Source organism: Chelonia mydas, chromosome 3 (genome assembly GCF_015237465.2).
Source record: "Chelonia mydas isolate rCheMyd1 chromosome 3, rCheMyd1.pri.v2, whole genome shotgun sequence".
Lineage (NCBI taxonomy): Eukaryota > Metazoa > Chordata > Testudines > Cheloniidae > Chelonia > Chelonia mydas.
This window is the reverse complement of record NC_057851.1, coordinates 81,037,064-81,054,771: the sequence shown is the minus strand read 5'-3', so window position 1 is coordinate 81,054,771 and position 17,708 is coordinate 81,037,064. Positions and strand designations below refer to the sequence as shown.

Here is a 17,708-nt window from a genome sequence, read left to right as displayed (position 1 = left end):
AGGATTTTCGGAAGAAGACATCCTACAAACACGCATGCAGACAATAGAGGATAAAGGTAAACTTCTCTTTCAAATAATAAAGGATTTTAGTTTGGATACGTCGCCGAGTGGCTGGAGATGGATGAAGATTGCCCGGCTTCAGAATTTCTGTCCGAGGAAGAAATATTAACAGGCTGCAAGGCTACGTCGGACTGTGAAAGTGATGGCGAGGATGTCATTGAAAAGGTCAAAATTTTGCCCAGAGAAGACCTTAGTGCTGTAGAAACTGTTGTAAGATTTATGGAGGAGCAAAATGTGGAAAATATCAAAATCATTCATCTGCGGCAAATGACAGACTTCATAAGAGAGAAAAAAAATGCAAGCCAGAAAGAGCAGAAAATAACGACTTTTTTCAAAGTGAATCACAGACACTTTTTTCAGCATGGCCCTCTTAACCCGCGGTCCGTTAACACGCAGTCATGACAGCTTGACTCCCGACATCCGTGCATAAACGGGTCTGTACTATACATACCTGTAACTTTTACAGTTTACAAATGCTAACAAGATTTTTCTTAGTATATTAAAAGATTACAGTGAGGAGGAAAATGTTCTTAGACTGTTCACAATCAAATGAAGAAAAAATAATGGCATTTTGAAAACTTTTTTTTAAACTCCAGTAAAACAAGAACATATTCCACTTTCTCAACTTGTCCAATACTTCTCTCCACAATTTTTTGCTTTAACATTATCCAACAGTTTGACAGGCTAAATTATATGCAGTTTATGGGCCCAGTTCTGTGTGGCCTTCTACTTCTTTGGGGGCCAAACTGTAGCTTGGCTAGCCCAGGGGAATAAGGAACACTAGGTTCCTCCTTACATCCGTGAACTAGCTATCTGTATGTTGGGTAGCAGAGCTGGATGGGAACAGGCTCCACAGAACCAGAACATTGTCACCCCCTCACACAGTTGGACAGAGAAGGGCAGAATGATATATGAACTGGACACAGCCTTGGCTTTTCCCACTCAACACACTGACCAGTGTAGCTTTACCATTGTGTTGGGGAATGTACTGTGCCAAGTATGGAGCCAGTGCAGTTTTCACCCTTCTCTGGGTAGCAGCAAAACTTCAAGGATATTATGACTCTTTAAGTATCTCACTATCTGGTTCATTATCTTGGAAGTTCCAAGACTAGAACTACATTTTAATCAGGTACAACCTTAGTTAAATTTATCAAGCAGCAAAAGTAAGTTAAAAGAGAGGCCTCATTTGAGTTACACCAGCGATAAATTTGACATAGTATTTTTGAAGGTAATTAAACATAGTTTTGACAAAATTGACATAGTAATTTTGAAGGTAATCAGGCTTTAAGTCCAACATTTTTCTTGACTTAAAGTTTGCTATAATCAAATGAGGCCTTGCTGAGGAAACAGTCCATCCTGGATCTGTCATACAACATGATGACCATGGCATACTTAAGTCATTAAGAGGCACAAGAAGTTATCTTGTGAATGCCAAAGCAATGCAAGTCCTTTTTAGGCACATGGTCATCTAGCCTCCATCAGGGCAAGCCACATAAAGGTAACACGGAACACAAAAGCTGTTTGACTCAGCCATTAGGAGATAGACAACTCAGAATTATTCCTGAACTAAGAAATTTTCCAGTTGATATCAACGGATCTCGGTCAGCCCCAGTTGAATCTAGTTACATCCAATGAAAATGCAAAGGCAAGACCCTTCTTCACCAGGGAAAACAGCCGAAGATCAAAGGAAACAGACACTCTGGATCATAAATGGCACCTCCCCATTCCTCTTTCCCATTATTCTGCTAATGGGAACTGTTATTCAGAGATAAAAAGCAAGGAAGCATCTATCATTCTTCTCCTCCCAGATTGGCCACAAAGGGTTGTGGTTCTCAGACCTAGTGGAGATGTCACAGAGGTCTCCACTCCCACTTTTTGGAAGACAAAATCTCCTGTTCCGTGGCCAGCACCATTCTTTCATGTCTGCCCAGACTACTGAGCTTGGCAGTTGAGAGGCAAGCCCTAAACAAGATGGGATGCTCTGTTAAAAAAAAAAAAAAAAAAAAAAAAGGGGGGGGGGGGGGGTTTGTATCAAGCAAAACTGGCTTCTCAGTTTACACATGGGTTTGAATAAAATTTTCCTACTAGTGTCAAAATAGAAAGATCAGCCCTAGGAAACAAAATATTTCAGCTGTTGGTGAACCAAGATCCCCTTAATGCCAACTGACAGAGGGTTACAGGAATGTCCTGATTCTGGTGCATACATTCTGGTCCACCAAAGAATGTCATGAGGTCTTAAGTACTGTAAGCTAACTCAATGGATAACTATTTACATACGACGTCAACGGAGAAATGTGACATTAACAGGGAAGGAAACAAGCCATAGGTCTGTATTCAGAGACAAAACTTTGGGGAGCATAAGTAGAAGGCAAAGAAGACACACCCTAATCCTGTACTTAGTGTCGTCAGATGCTACCGGTGTGGTGTTCTGCTCTGTTCAATGTTGATAACAGTTGGCTGCGTGCATGTGTTCCCTCTGTGTGCTTCCCCGGCTCTGCAGATCATTGACACAGCAGACCCAAGAGAACCTCCAATGACCACAGACTCTGATAAGGTACGAAGGCACCCGGCCAGGTTTATTGTCAAATGAAGCTCAGTAATAGTTTCCCGCAGACTCTACAGGACATACTACGAATATGTGCTCCCTGACAATGGACTGGCTCAGTCAGTGGCGGGACTCTCCGCTGCCCCCTAGGCCAGACAAAGACATCCATTCAGGAATGTATTCTTATACACAGGTACAAACAGGTTACACATCACTCCTGACGTATTGAGGGACCACCCCTATACGCATTAGGGTGCTGCCTCTCCCCTGGTACAGGTTGGTTCGAACAAACAAGTCTATCCCTCATATTGTCCTTCTGACCCTGTCTTTAGGATGGTCTGCCTATTCCTTGTTATCTCTGTGGAATGTGTTCATACCGGGATGTTCTGGTGCCATCCTGGCACACATTCATCTTATTAGTGCTTATATGTGTATACGTGCTTTTAGCAGCCTTCTTCTTGCCAACTTCTATGAGCAGGACCTGCCTCTGGCTCACAGCTTAACTTTGCTTTTTATATTAGCAAAGTCTTGACCATTACTTTTAGTTCAGGCCTCATGTCTTATACAGGGCCTCATCTTACCACACTTAGGAAGTAAACAAGCAGTGTGTTTACATTCATGAAAACAGGCTCTTGGCCAATCTTGATTGAAAATGGTGCAGAGGAGTTTGGGGATGAAATAGACTTCTTTAGACAGGTTAACCTATAGGTTAAGTTTAGTCTCTAGAAAGTGTATTATGATTTTTTTTTATGTAACCTTTTGTTTCCAATATCTTTACTCACTGTTGCTTGAATCTTCGGTAATAAACATATCCTTGTTTTCACTATACATATATCTCAGTGCTGTGATCATACAAGCCGGAGTACTTACTGTTACTTTGGGGACAGCAGATCTGATATCACTGTGAGTATTCAGTGGAAAAGGAGCTGGACATTACAAGGGAATGCTTCAAAAGGACTTGGGGACTGGGCTGCATCTATTGGTAACCTGCAAGGCAAAGTAAAGGCTAGTGTTGCCCAGAGGAGAATGCTTGAAGGGCTAACAGGCTGGTGGTATCAGAGAGCTGACACCCAAGTAAGCACAAGCAAGACTCCCTCTCACTGGTGGCAGGGGGTAACAAGGTGACTCACAATCCTGGGTACCCTGAGAACCATTGCACTGTTCTGGACCTAAAACTTCCCACCATCACATGTGTTCTTCTTCGAGTAGTGTCCCTATGAGTGCTCCACTTTAGGTGTCTGTGTGCCCCTGCACCTCTAATCGGAGATTTTTGGTAGCAGTGTCCCATTGAGCCTGTGCATCTCGAGGCTATTTAGCACTGCACGGGAACCCCCCTCACTTCTGTACGCCTTTGGCCTCTGAGCAGCTGTCCCTTTCTTATCTGTGTCATTAGCATAAGTAGTGTTTGTTTCGTTACCTTTGTTCTCCCTAAAAGTACTCAGGCTAGTGTTTTATTTTATTTTATTTTAATTTAATTTTATTTTATTCCTTTGGTCTAAAGAGAAAAGAGAAAAAGGAAAAGAACTTCACTTTTCTTCCCTGTCTGGGGGCATTCTCCCCCTCCCCAGGCATCTAGTAGACTCATAATTATTTCTTTTTCAGTTAAAAAAAAAAAGTAAAGATGATGTTCTTCTGCATATTCCTCCCTGCTAGAGGATTACACCCCCTGCCAGGGGCTTGCCTGGCTCTCTCTGCTCCAAGCGGTGCCTCTCCTACCAGGAGTCTGTTCCTGTAATGGCCAGACACTCACTGTGCCTGGGAGACCCTCACAGAAGTGCTTTACCTGCCACACCTAAAACTGCAGCCTCACAGGAGCTGGGAGCTGAAGTAAAAATTCCTCCCTATAGAGAAAACACTTCAGTCTGCAGGGGACTCCGGTGGGTGTTGACCCCAGATCATCCCCGGAGCCTTCACTTCAAAAGGGGTTGAGTGGTGAAGAGGAGGAGAGAGAAAAAGAAGAAGCCACCAACAGACTCCCCCTGGAAAGGCTCCTCTGAGCAACTGGCCAGTCAGAGGGGTGTTCCCCAGTGCGGAACCTCCTGCTGTGAGCTCAGCTGCCGCACCCGTTTGGCAGGGAAGCTCAGGAAGCTGAAACCTGAGAAGGGGCTTCCTGCTGTGAGCTCTGCCCTGCTCTGAGCTCTGCTCTGGGCACCGACAAGGGGCTTCTGTAAGTTCGGTGCTGCTCTGAGTTCTACTCTGGGCAACTACTGCGCGGAGAGGACACAGTTACCATACCATCTCCAAAAGAGTGACACAGAGAAGCCCTGCTATCAGCTCTGCTTCAGCACGGAGACACCAGAAGCTTCCACCCTCATGCTCTGAGGCAACGGTACCATCCCCTAAGGAGAGGGGACAGTTACCCTACCATCTCTAAAAGAGCAGCATAGAGAAACCCTTTGGTACCAGATGCAACAAAACTCCCATCTAGGAAGTGTTCTGCACCTTCCCAACCATTGATACCGACTATAGACACTCCTCTGGGGTTCCGGATGAGCCCATGGTAAAACAGGTACTCTGATACTCTGTAGACCTGTGGCCTCAGTACCCAGGGAGAGACAATTACCAACCCGTCTCTAAAAAAAAGTGGCACCAACAAACTTTTTGTACTGGGCAAAACTCTCATTTAGGGAGTGCTCTGCCCAACTATCGGTACTGACAATGTACCATGGACCCTCCTCTGTGGTACCAAATGAACCAATGGTACTGCATGAGCTCTGGTGCCCTGGAGACCTGATGATTGGGGAAGAACCACAATACCCAGTACTTGGTACCAGGACCCCGGTATCGAGCACATCCCGACACCCAGAATCGCTCTTAGCACTGGGCTGTGTACTGCCAATACCTCAGTCAGCAGCACCCTTACCCACTGAAGAATCTGACACTGGCCAGGAGAATATCATTCCCTGGCCCCTCAAGGTGGCCCAGCACCATACTACAAGGGTCATTCCCAATTCCATCACACCAACCGCCCGTGCCTGCCTTCCTGCCTCTCCCTCCCAAGGCCATATTATAACTCTTCGGGTATATACACACACATGGCGTGACTGTCTCCGGTGTCTCTCAGGGAGAGTCCAACAGACGGTTTGCTACAGCCTGGCACCTGAGCCAGGGCAGGAGAGCACCTGAGCCAGGACAGGAGAAAGCTTTTTCAGAACAGGAAAGAAGGGGGAAGGGGGGGAAAAAAACAAAAAACCCACACCTGAAGAGGAAGTTACCTCTTCAGCACACTTCTCCTCATCTCTCCCAGATGAGGCTGTGCTGCCCACCCCTCATCACTAGGTGAAGATTTAAGAACTTTCTGGATCTTACCAAGAGGGTGGCAGACAAGCTGCAAATTCCCTTACAGGAGATGGCAGATACACATCACAAGTTGGTGGAAATTCTGCACACTACCGTCTCATCTAGAACTGTCCTCCCAATTAATGAGCTGATTCTAGATCCTAACAAAATCATCTGGCATAGCCAGCCTCCATCGCACCAACCAGCAACAGAGTGTAAACAAAAACAACCCTACATCTCTACCCAAGAGGCAGACTTTGTTTTCAACATCCGCAACCCAACTCCATCATAGTGGATGTGGTTAATGCATGAAGCAAGCAACATAATGCTAAGTCAACTCCATATGATCAGGCTTTGAAAGATGGCGTATTCATCAACAACATTACAGTTTAGAGTCATAAATTACCAAACTGTCATGGCCAAAACAATTTTGTTAATCTTGGGAAACCCAGGATGTTTCTGAAATATTACTGGAAACACAAAAAGAACAGATTCAGACTTTCTTAGAGAAAGTCAGTTAATAGCCAGACCAGTCCTGGAGACACCACTGGATGTAGCTGTTATAGCTGCCCGCCCAGTCTCCATGACAGTGGTACTGAGGTGGGTTGTGGGGTTTTTTTTTTGTTCGCTACACCTCTCTAGATTGCCCAGAGAGCTACAGACTTCCAATTTGAAGGGCCAAACTCTTTGCAGAGAAGACAGATTTTCTTTCCACATCCTGAAGGATTCTCGGACCGCACTACACTCCTTAGGAATCTACACTGTGGAACAGAAGAGAAGATATACCTCTCAACCACACCACAGATCACAAACTTCTCAATACTCACCATCTCTGTGCTGTTATGAGCCACAGTGTAAGAGGCCCAGGGCTCAAAAGTGAGAACAGACTGCACCCCAGTCCATGACCTCTCAAACTGCCTCTTATAAGCACTTTGATGAGCTGGTCGGGGGCCTGAGCTGGCCTAGCTCAGCTGCCATCTATACACCTGTCACGCCACTCAGAAGTCACCTTACCTTACTTCACAGCAGTTAGGACCAGCTCTAGAGCAAAGAGATTGATTTCTAGCCCTGAACTTACAGGGTGCCTACTTCCATATCTCAATACAACCATCGCACAGGAGATTTCCTACTGCTTACCTTTGGGGCAGGATCATTATAGGTACAGACTGCTCCACACAGGGTAATCTCCAAGGTTCACTTCATTGTAGTGGCATACTAACCCCGGTACAGTGACTGGACTTTATCAGCACCAACCTGATGCAGTACAAGCGAGAGCGCTCCTTTCACTACCCACATTCACCACCCTGGGACACATGTCTCCCTAATATGCTGAGGAGCTCACCTACACAACAACAAGGTTCAGGATAAATGGCTTTCCACAGAAATGACCTTCCATATCACTCTTTTGGGGTTAGGAGCTGTCAGGAGTGCCTGTGCACAAACTTTGCCTTTCATCAAAAACAACACACAAAGGTTATGATGTACTTAATGTGACCTGTATGTTTTGTATAAATTGACAAAGAGCTGCTAGATCTCCCTCCCTCTGCAAGACAGCATTCAAACTTTGGAATTGATGCGCCCATCACAATGTGCTCATCTCAGCTGTCTGTCTACAAGGGATACAGAACAGGGATAACCAACAGTCTCAGTTGGAATTTTCTCACGACAGTGAGTGTATACTGAATTCACAGGTGCTTCAAGATATAGCCACCTTTTGGGGAAACATTCACTGGCAGTTGCCCTCATCTTCTCAGCGGACAGGGCCCACTTGTATCTCTTTTCCCAGTTTCCTCCTGTATCCAAGATTCTGTTGAAAATTCAGTGAAACAAAGCAAAAGTTATTGTGATTGCCCCTCTTGACTATGACAAGTCTGGCTCCCTTACCTGATGCAGATGGCAATATGCCCTCCTGTTCCTCTGATGTCAGCCCATTCCTCACCCACTCTCTCTAAACAATGGGCTGAGCCTTCACCCCAGTCCATGGGTCCTCTGCCTCCAGGCTTGGATCTTTCTTTGTTCCAAGGTTTAGAAGCAGAATGCTCTGATAAGCTGAAACACATGTTGCAATACAACCACAAGTTGAGCTCTCCACATACCTATCTACAAAATGGAAACGACTCCAAGTTTGTACCATTCCAAACGGACAGACCCAACCTCATGTTTCCTCCCTCTAATTTTGCACTACATTTTAAACTCTCACTCAGCTCCCTTAAGGTACATCTCATGGCGAAAATGGCTTCCCACTTGGCGTTTGCTCAACCACTAATGCGTAAACTCTTTAAGGGCATTGGGACTCTCTTCACCCATGTGACACCACCCGCTCCATTCTGGGACTTTAATCTAGTTCTCATGGCTTGGACTAGACCTCCCTCCAAGTCCAGGGCAACTTGTTCTCTTACACCTGTCCATGACAACAGCATTTCTAATTGCCATCACCTCAGCTAGGCACATAGGAGAAATACCGACCCTGATGGCACACCCATCATTCACGGCCTTTGTCTTTAAAAAATAATAATAATAAAAAAAAAAAACTCTAAGGCCATATCAGAAGTTTCTCCCTACTTTTTCTGCACTTTCCATAGGAATCAAGAGATCAATTTCCCTGTTTTTTCCCAAAACCACATTGTGACAACTGGGAGACAATTGTGCATATGCTAGATATTAGAAGGACATTAGCATTCTACTTGGACAGGACTAAGGACTTCAGGAAATCCCCTAAACTCTTCCTTTCGTCCACAGAAAGATTCTAAAACTCTGTGATATCTCCTCAAAGACTATCCAAATGGTTCTCTAGTTGCATTAATCACTTAGCAAGAGCGCAACTTGCTTCCGTCCATACGCACTCCATGAGATCAGTTCCTACCTCAATCACATTCCATAGTGATACCCCTATCTCCCCAATCTATAGAGCAATGGCAGGGGCCTCTGTCCATACTTTCGCAGAACATTATGTGATCACTGAAGACTTGGCCGCTGACACCATCTTTGACTCCGGAGTCACCTAAAGTGGAGCATCCATAGGGACACTACTCGAAGAAGAAGAGGAAGTTACTCACCTTGTGCAGTAAGGATGGTTCTTCGAGATGTGTGTCCTTATGGGTGCTCCACAACCCGCCCTCCTCCCCTCTACTTCGGAGTTTTCTACAGGGCTCTGTGGTAGGGAGGGAAAGAGGGGGGTTCGCCTGTGCCGTGCTAAATAGCCTCGAGGCAGACCACGAGGGAGGGAGCGCACATGCGCGGGCTCAACAGAACACTGCTACCAAAAATCTCTGATTAGAAGTGCAGGGGCACACAGACTCCTAAAGTGGAGCAGCCTTAGGGACACACATCTCGAAGAAGCATCGTTACTGCACAAGGTGAGTAACTTCCTCATATCTTGACATTAAATAGTGACATAAATGTAGGCTCATTAAAAACTCTGAAAGATCACACGATAATATCTAGGTTTCTTAAAGCAGTACGTGTATCCAAACCAACCAGATCCCTATTTAGGATCTGCCTACAGTGCTGCAAAGTCTTGTGACCCATCTGTTCAAACTGATGGTATCTAATTCCTTACATTTTCTTTCCATAAACATGTCTCCTGATTGCAGTCACGTTGGCAAGAAAAGTCTCTGAAATCTCCATTCTTGTGTGACATGAAATGATCTCTTGAGGTCCCTTCCAGCCCTACATTTCTGTGATGCTGTCATTTGCTCCATCATCCACAAGGACAAGATTGTTCGCCATGCTCCAGAATCATTCATAATCAGTGTTATGTATTTCTCCCATTCCTCAGGGGAAAATAATTCTTTTTTCATTTTGCCTAAAGCCTCATATAGAGAAATCATGACACATGCCTAATGTAAGACATACTGTTAAAAGATACTGTAGGAGAATCTATCAATTCAGAAAAACACTGGGTCAGACCCTGGCCCATTCTGTAGTCCCTTTCCACCACTCTGTCAACACAAAGGGGTCTTACGTCTGCCTTAAATGTGAAGCTGAGGTTTCCGCCAGCATGGGGAAATCCTTGGCTGATGTGGTGTTCTGTGCTGCCCCCCTCCAAACACACTGGGCACAGAAGCATATTTGTGCATAGATAAAGTAATTTTAGAAAACATCAGAGCCCACTCAATACTTTCCACAGAGGTATCCTAGGCAGAAAGGATGCTAGCTTCCACAAAGGAAGTCTGTAAAGCCTTGTCATCCATCAACCTTTTTTCGAAAAAGCACTATAGGCTTGACTTCTTTCCTCTGTAAAATCATCCTTCAATGGGACAGACTCCAAAAGAGGTTTTTTTAAATGTTAATAATATTAATTTGAGGGAAGTCCTACTGTCCTATTTATCTTTCCTTGCTTCCTTCCTTCCTTTGTCCAAATATCTGATTGGGCAAAAGATCAAGTTTCCTTTCTGAATCTGACCTTTCCTGCCATCCGTGTCACTTAAGGGAAGTGCTTTGTCTATACAAAGCCCACGTATATGAAACATTACTCTTATATTCAATCTAATAATAAGAAGTGCAGAAACACAGCTTTGGAAAATTCAGCTTTGGAAGCACTTATCTAGTATGAAGATGTAAGGGGTATGACCAGGACCTGGAGTTCCATAGACAAGTCTGAACTGACTCCAGTATTTGTGGGGAGAGAGGTTTAGCTCATGCAGAGAGGTGTAGTCCATGTCATGGACTGTGGAAGAGGTCATTCCCTGAAAGGAAATCATCAGCTAACAAACTTCTCATGACAGATCATACCAAAACAATGATTTGTGCCCCCACTTACGATTCTACAGCAGTGGCTAACAAACACTATTTTCAGAGCCACACTAGCAAAATTGAAGATGCAGGCACACAAAGCTCTTTTAGACACAATGCCATCTAAGCTGAAATTACTCTTAAACAAAATGGGCATTTGATTTCTGCGCCATTCAAAATACAGAGTGAAAGACGATGTTTGCTAAGCAGAATAAAATACAATAAAATAAAAAGTGAAAAATTGCTTCTAGATTTCTAAGGGCTTGTCTACTCACTAGGGAACTTTTTAGTGTGTGCCAGCAAGATTAGTGTGCAACTCATTGCACATTTGAATTCACACCCCTCTGGTGCACATTGCTGCACCATATAGACCAGCCCCAAGAGGGAACTGCAAGAAATTGAGAGAAAAATAATGACTTTTTAAAATTACTATTAAAAAAATCCTTTTAATAACATGTTTTTTCTTTTTGCCATTCACTCACTGAATTTTCTGTGTAGTAAAAGATTACTTTAGAAGTACATCATTTTTATCTTTGTTTCCAATCAGATCCACAGGATTTATACTGGATGGTTTCCCTCGTACATTTGAGGAGGCCCAGTACTTATCAGAACGAGGACTCTGCCCCGATGTTGCAGTTTTTATCCAAGTGGAAGAAAGTGACATTTCTGATCGTCTTCTTCCTCCACGTTTGGAAAAATGGAGGGATAGACAAAATAAAAAAATGGAAAATAAGAAGAAGCTGAAAGACATGAAAGAAAAAATAAAGGTAGATTTTATTCTTTCAGTAACAAACAGATTTTAGATTAGTGTTACAGTGAGGCTCCTTGTAATGAAGGAGGTCTAGCTCTCCTGTGCCACCTCAGGTGGTCAGTTAATATAGCGGGGCAGCACCTAGTGCTATAAAGGATCATGGAGAATCAGAAAGGATAGAGGTGCTTGAAGGAAGGCTGAACATCAGAGGGGTTTTCCAGCTAACCTCAAATTGGAGAGCCAGAGCTGAGGGTCAGAGAGGGCTGAAGGAAGGGGAGCAGTGGAGGAGCTTATCTCCATGCTGAAGAACTGGAGCCAGAGGGCTGGGGGAGAGGAGGGGATGCTCCCCAGGTAAGGATGAAGTCCCAGCAGAGAGTTGGCGGTGGTAGGAAGATCCCCAGTGGGCGCTCCACTGCGAAGAACAGGGATATACTACAGCTGGAAGGGGTGAAGTGGCTGTCCTGGCAGAAGGACGGGGGGGGAGCAAAAAAGAGGACCGAAGAAGAACGCAGGTATGGTGGAAAACTCCAGAGTATGGTATGTACTATGTTGACGGACTGTGTGTCATGGGATTTTAACAACTATGCACTGGGAGTGGCAGGTGGACTGTGTTTTTGGACTTCTATTATGGATTATTTGCAGTATGTTTTTGTAATAAACTGGCCCCTAGGAAGGGTATTATTGGGGCAAGACAACCCGTTGTGGGGTTCTTAGGGACCTGAGAGGGGAAGCGGGATGGTAACCCCTGTTAGGGTGCCCACTCACAAAAGGGCATTTGAGAATGAAGGGGAATCATTCACAGTTAGATTAGACCATCTAGGCAGATCTCTGCATTGGGTGATGAAGCAGAACTTCATAGTCCTACAAGGAGCACCAGGAGACAAGTAAAACAATTCTGAAGTGGTCAGAGTGATGCTTATACCATCCCCCTCTCAGGCCTTAGTACAGGGGTCTATCCAGGGGAAAGGGGCATGGCTGGGGTTTTCCTTTGCCCTGGAGATCCTCATCTGCTAGAAGTAAAAGTTCTGCTCCAGCAGTTGTCAAAAGTTAGAACTCTGCTCTAAAAATCTCATCTTTGAGGTTTGGAGATGCAGTATTGCCAACCTCAAGAGGTCAAAAATCATGATATTGGCACCCAAAATCATGAAATTTTAAAAAACATCAAATCATGTTATTGTATTCTGTCTTTTGACTTTTTGATTCTCATCTGCCAGTGAGTGTATGTGATAATGTCAGTGTGATCATTTCAGCTTGAATGCACACACAAATGCATGCCTTTCCCATGTGTCACAGATGGAGACTCCACTTTGGCTCTAATCACCACAAATAAGCAGAATGGCCATCCATGCCCTATTACTGTCCAGACTCCTTCCCTTCTTAGTTTATAACCTTTGATAAAAGAAGGGCTAAATGTTAAACAGTTTGAGAACCTTGACCTATTTAGTGCATCATGATTCACACTAGCACATAGAACTTATATTACTTTTTTGGGTCGATAAATTATAGATGTACATAGACACATAGACTTTGAGGCGAGAAGGGACCATTGTCATCATCTAGTCTGACCTCCTCCACATCACAGGCCACAGAACAGCACACATCCACTCCTGTAATAGACCCATAACCTTTGGCTGTTCCAGAACTTCACGACTTTGATGGTTAGAAACTTTTGTCCAGTTTCAAGCCTAAACTTGTTGATGGCCAGTGTATATCCATTTATTCTTGTGCTAACATAGGCCCTTGACTTAAATAACTCCCGTCCCTGATATTTATTCCTCTGATATATTTTTAGAGAGCAATCATATCTCCCCCCACAGCCTTTGTTTGGTTAGGCTAAACAACCCAAGCTCCATAAGTCTCCTTTCGTAAGATAGGTTCTCCATTCTTCTGATCATCCTAGTAACCCTTCTCTGCACCTGTTCCAATTTGCATTCATCTTTCTTAAACATGGGAAACCAGAACTGCACACGGTATTCCAGATGAGGTCTCACCAGTGCCTTGTATAGTTGTAATAACACTTCCTTATCTCTGCTGGAAATAGCTTGCCTGATGCATCCTACAATTGCATTAGCCTTTTTCATGGCTCCATTACACTGGTGGCTCATAGTCACCCTGTGATCAATCAATACACCCAGGTGTTTCATCTCTTCTGTCTCTTCCAACTGATATGTCCCCAGCTGCTGGCAAAATTCTTCTTGTTACTCCCTAAGTGCGTGACTGTGCACTTTGCGCTCTTAAATTTCATGAGATTTCTAATACTGCATGTAGCGGGGCGTGGCTTCTCTAACGTCTTCTTCCCTGCAGAAACTGCATGGACTCCAATAGTTGTGCCTTCACTACACCCTTTTATTTTAAGTTCCCTCCACCATTTCTACAACAATCCCCGTGCAACAGTCTGTTTACAACACCACCTGTGCTTTTTGGCCCTCCCCCCAGAACCCAAGGGAAATGGAGGTCTCTCTCCCTTGAGGCATCCATGTAACTGGGCTAACTCAGCCCTAGTCCCCTCTTCTTCCCTTGGCACTTCCCTCCTGTCTCTTTATCAGCCTTGGGTTGATAAGCTAATTGGCTCCTTATCCTATCCATCTGTCCAGCCTGATCCTCTAATTACCCCAACCCCATCAGCTTTCTCAAGGGGAACTAAGGAACATCCGAGTGATAAAATTGCAGGATCACTTGTTCACCCCCTGCATTCTGTCACACTAGAGTTTTCAGGGTCATCCAAATCTTCTTGTATAATATTCCAGTCCTCCTCTGTATTGGAAATACCTCCCAACTTTGTGTCATCCATAAATTTTATTAGCGCACACTCACTTTTTGTGCCAAGGTTATTAATGAAAATGTTAAATAAGATTGGTTGCAAGACTGATCCCTGAGGAACTCCACTAGTAACCTCCCTCCAGCCTGACAATTCACCTTTCAGCATGACTCATTGTATTCTTCACTTCAACTAGTTCCTTACCCATCTTTCAATTCTTGTATTAATCCCCATCTTCTCTAGTTAAACTAATAATTTCCCACATGGAACTGTATCAAATGCCCTACAGAAATCCAGGTAGCTTAAAGAACATTACATTAGCTCCTGCTTTCTGAATTTATCTCATTAGGGTGCAGAGGAATATTTCAGGAGATGGGGGTCTTAGACAACAGCTCAGCAGAAAAAAAAATGCTTAATTACTACATATGAGTAAATGCATATTGTGACAAAGTTCCTCCTCTACCTTGGTGGGTCTTGCGCTTATTGGCAGATTTGCTCACCTTGGAGCTTCATGGCAGACCTCAGCTTGGCCATTTTTCTGAACCCACAGTCCAGGTCGACTCCTCCTGTGTCTGACCAGGAGTTAGGAGGTTTCGGGGGAATCCGGGCCCGCCCTCTACTCCAGGTTCCAGCCCAAGGCCCTGTGGAATGCAGCTGTCTAGAGTGCCTCCTGGAACAGCTATGCAACAGCTACAACTCCCTGGGCTACTTCCCCATGGCCTCCTCCCAACACCTTCTTTATCCTCACCATAGGACCTTCCTCCTTGTGTCTGATAATGCTTGTACTCCTCAGTCCTCCAACAGTCTGCGTTCTCACTCTCAGCTCCTCACACACGCACCACAAACTGAAGTGAGCTCCTTTTTAAACATAGGTGCCCTGATTAGCCTGCCTTAATTGATTCTAGCAGCTTCTTGATTGGCTGCAGGTGTTCTAATCAGTCTGTCTGTCTTAATTGTCTCCAGAAGGTTCCTGATGGTTCTGGAACCGCCCCTGTTGGAGGACAGGACCGTCCCTCGCTTGCTCCTCAGCTGTCTGCTTTCTATTTTTTCCTAAAGCCCCCTGGCCTGGATTTTTCTTACTTTTGGACCCTGCATTAGTTTTCCCCCCTCGAACGGGCCAGATGCTTTGTTGTTTTGGTTTGCTTTTTTATTGTTTTTTTCTTTTTGCCGTTTACGTGCTGGTCGGCCTCCAGCTTGCCGCCAGCACCACCCCCCCTTGCCTGCTCTCAGGCGCAGCTATTTGCCTCAGCTGAACCCCCCGGAGGAGGGGGGGGAAGATTGCCGATTTTGCTATCTGGAGGGGGGAGTGGAAGCCCCCAGACCCAGCCGTTTCGCTGTTTGTTTGGAATTCCTGTCTTATCTTTACAACATTCTCAGCCTGCCGGAAGCCTTGGAACACAGCCAACAGAGTTGGAGAAGAAGATTTTCAAAGGAAATCACCCGGGGAAGCTACAAATCATCGTGGAGGGGGCCATAAGACTGAGTAATTTTTCGAATTATACTCTTGTGGGGGGGAGTTTGACTGTGGTTTAATTGCGTTTGTGGCGGCACAGGGGGTGTGGCACAGAGCTACCCCCCGATCCATCGGTGCCCATTCACCCCCACCACCATTACTACAACTGTCACGGCCCCCCCGCCGTCCGTCCCTGCTGGCAACCTGCCATCTGCCTTCGGATCCAGCTGTTAGCTTTGAACTTTGCCTTTCGGACCAGACATAACAGCCGACCAAACGAGACTCTTTGGACAAACGTGCGTGGGTCTACACCCCCCCCCCCCCGGACTGCTTATCCCACAGCTTGCCCCTATTACCGGATTCCGATTTTGTTTCCCCCCCCCCGCCCCCAGTCCAATCCACTTGGTATTCCCCCCTCTCCCCGCCTGCAGCCCAGCAGGGAGGAGCGGTTAATCTGCTTCCCCCTTCCCCCCTCCTCCTTCCGGTGTCTCCCCGTCTCTCTCTGCTCACAATGGCGGGGAATGAGAGGGGCGAGGCCCCTTTAACAATATCAGCTGTCCCTCCGCCACCCCCCTGCCCAACCCCCAAGGTGTCCCCCCCACCACTATCGTTAAAATACTTGCCACCGCCCCCGCTGGGGCATCGGCGGCAGGAGGCACCAGGGCAATTACTGCTGCTGCTGCGCCCACCGCCCCCCCAGATTCTAGGAACCCCCCCCCCAGCTGGCCAGAAAGGCCAGGGCGGGAAGAAAGGAAAGGGCCCCGCTAAAACACCTAGGCCCTCCATGGCAGGGGCTGCCCCCACAGCTGTGGCCTCGTCATCGACCGCAGCGCCCCTTCCTGCGTTTCCCTCCACCAGCTCTGCGCATGTCCCTCCCCCGGCCCCCAGGACGTATGCCCGGGCGGTGGCAGGCTCCCCCCTGCCTGCCGCCTCGTCATCTCGCCCACCCACTGCCTCTGCTACCATCACCAGCAGCCGGGGCCCTTTCCCCACCTTGACCAGGAAGCACAGTGTCTGTTGCCTCCTGGTGCCCGCCTCGCCCCACGTGGAGACATACGTGCAGCCGTTGGCGAAGGTGGTAGGACCCACGGCTATTGTGGCGGCCTCCAAGATGTATGGGAAGGTGGTTTTTTTCTTAGCTTCGGAGGCCGCCACCCAGGAGGCGGTGGAGAGGGTGTTCGTCCCCCTAGAGCCGCTAGAAGACCTGGGCGTTCGCCTCGTCCTCATCTCCGTTCCTCCCTTTTTACCCAATGCTGCCCTGTTACCCGCTCTCTCCGCCCTGGGGAAACTTGCCTCTGTCATCAGCCCTCTCCCGTTGGGCTGCAAGGACCCCACCCTCCATCACGTCCTTTCGTTCCGCCGGCAAGTGCAGCTTCTACCGCCAGCGGGGGCGCGTGACAGAGAGGCGCTCGAGGGGTCCTTCCTAGTCCCCTACCAGGGAGCCTGCTATTGGGTCTTTTACTCCACCGGAGAGGCCCGGTGCTACCTCTGCCGCTCAGCGGGGCATGTCTGTAGAGACTGCCCTTTGGCCCGGGGGGGAGGGGCACCCGAGACCCCCGAGACCCGGCAGGACATCGGCCCCGTCGTTGCCGACACCCCTGGCTGCCCGGCACCTGAAACCAACCCTCCTCCTACTCAATCCATCGCTGCTCCCGTCCGGGCCCAGGAGACTCCTTCCCTACAACGCCCGGGCGAGCAAGGGAGTCCCACCCTTGCTATTATCACTTCGGCAGAGCCTATGGAGGAAGGTGTGGCAAAGATATTACCGGGTATAGGAGAGGGCCCGCCCCAAGGAGAACCCCCCGTCCCTCATGCTGCCTCACCGCTACCCCCCCCGAACCCCTGAACCATCGCCTCCGCCCCCCGACATGACCCCTGCTAACCAACCCCCAGACGACGCTATGGAGGGCTGGACCCTAGTCCAGGGGAAGTGAGGCAAGCGGAAGGCTCGAGCTCCGCTGCATCCATCCGACGCGGAAGCCCCCCGGAAGACCAGGAAGGGAGGCACTGATATTGAGCCCTCCGCTATGGCCACGAGTGAGATCCATCCGCTGGTGTCGGGAGGGGAAGACAGACTGGCATTGGAGGGCAGAATCCCCCCTCCACGGGAGACCCTCCCCTCCGAGAC

The 17,708-nt window shown here is 47.0% G+C and overlaps 1 protein-coding gene across 2 annotated transcripts in view; it reads left to right on the top strand.

Annotated features, from left to right (window-relative positions):
• AK9 (adenylate kinase 9) overlaps window positions 1–17,708 on the top strand; it is a 226,282-nt gene that overhangs the window by 131,775 nt on the left and 76,799 nt on the right. For both annotated transcript variants that reach the window (XM_043542772.1, XM_043542770.1), the window contains exon 27: window positions 11,166–11,385. In XM_043542772.1, coding sequence (XP_043398707.1) covers window positions 11,166–11,385 — 220 coding nt within the window. The remainder of the gene's footprint in view (window positions 1–11,165; window positions 11,386–17,708) is intronic.